This window comes from Octodon degus, unplaced genomic scaffold (genome assembly GCF_000260255.1).
Source record: "Octodon degus isolate 3935 unplaced genomic scaffold, OctDeg1.0 scaffold00011, whole genome shotgun sequence".
In the NCBI taxonomy this organism is placed as follows: domain Eukaryota; kingdom Metazoa; phylum Chordata; class Mammalia; order Rodentia; family Octodontidae; genus Octodon; species Octodon degus.
The window spans coordinates 25,353,380-25,354,515 of NW_004524587.1; the positions used below are offsets into that span (position 1 = coordinate 25,353,380).

At 47.5% G+C, this 1,136-nt stretch overlaps 1 protein-coding gene across 2 annotated transcripts in view; it reads left to right on the top strand.

Annotated features, from left to right (window-relative positions):
• Nucleotides 1-335: 335 nt before the first annotated feature.
• LOC101591321 (elongin-B-like) overlaps nucleotides 336-1,136 on the top strand; it is a 4,513-nt gene continuing 3,712 nt past the window's right edge. The window contains exons 1-2 of one of the 2 annotated variants that reach the window (XM_023709130.1): nucleotides 336-391; nucleotides 504-709. In XM_023709130.1, the coding sequence (XP_023564898.1) occupies nucleotides 607-709 (103 nt within the window). In that variant the 5' untranslated portion in view covers nucleotides 336-391; nucleotides 504-606. The remainder of the gene's footprint in view (nucleotides 392-503; nucleotides 710-1,136) is intronic. The other variant, XM_023709131.1, reaches the window with a different exon arrangement.

Sequence of the window (1,136 nt, forward strand, 5' to 3'; positions counted from 1 at the left end):
TGTGGTGCTGGGGGATTGAACCGCGGTCCCTATGCTTTGTCAAGCTTGTTGCAAGTAGGTGATTTAGACCACTGAGCCATCTCTCCAGCCCGAGCTCACTTTTTTTATTTTTTATTTTTTTATTTTTTTTATTTTTTGGAGCTCACTTTTCAAAGTTGTACTTTTGCCAGGGAGATGGCTTAGTGGAATAAGTGCTTCCCTGGCAAGCACAAGAACCTGAGTTCAACCCGCGGTTCCAGAAAAAAAAAAGTTGTACTTTTATTTATTAATTTATTATTTATTTTCTTGACAGGTTCTTTCTGAACACTGTCAAAGAGGAGGGGCTTCTGGGCAAAGCCTGGCTGCCTGCCACACCTGCGTGTGTCCCGGGCTGCTGTGGGGAGAAGTACAGGTGAGACCTTCCTTCTTCAGGGTGGCCCTGAGCCCACGCCCCATACAGATCCTTGGCCCCAGGGTTCCACTCATTTACCTACTTTTTCTCCCTTTCCCTGCCACCTCCTCAGCCCTTCCACTTTGCTGCCTCTGCAAGGGCCTCCTTCCCTCTGTAATGATCCCGCTTACCCAGAGACCCACAGGGCTTGTGCCAGCAACACTGAGGATCTAGAAATGGTTGTCAACTACAAAGGACTGCTCATCTCACGCTCCACTGCTGGCCCTGGGCATCTATCTCTTATGGAAAGTAAAGGCTGCCATTCCACGCTTGGTAACGGTTTGTGGACATCTCAACATTTCAGAGATCTTTATTTTCTAAGTATTTTGCTCTCCCCCCTGCTCCCCATAAAGCTTCTTTTCTTCTTTCAGTGATGATCCTGGGGACCCCTTGCAGTGAGCCACATCCACAACCCTCTCACCCCTTTTTTGGAGATAATGTCTCTGTAAACCCCTAAATTGCCTAGGCTGAGCTCTAGTCTGTGATCCTCTTGCTTTAGCTTCCTGGAGTGCTGGGATTATTGGCATGTGCCAACATGTCTGGATAAAATAAAATTCCAGGCATTTATATTCTCCTCTACAGATTATTTAAAAAAAAAGGGGGGCTGGTAAGATGGCTCAGTGGTCTAAAGCACCTACTTACAGCAAGCTTAGCAAAGCACAGGGACCGTGGTTCAATCCCCCAGAACCACATGCCAGCCAGCCCC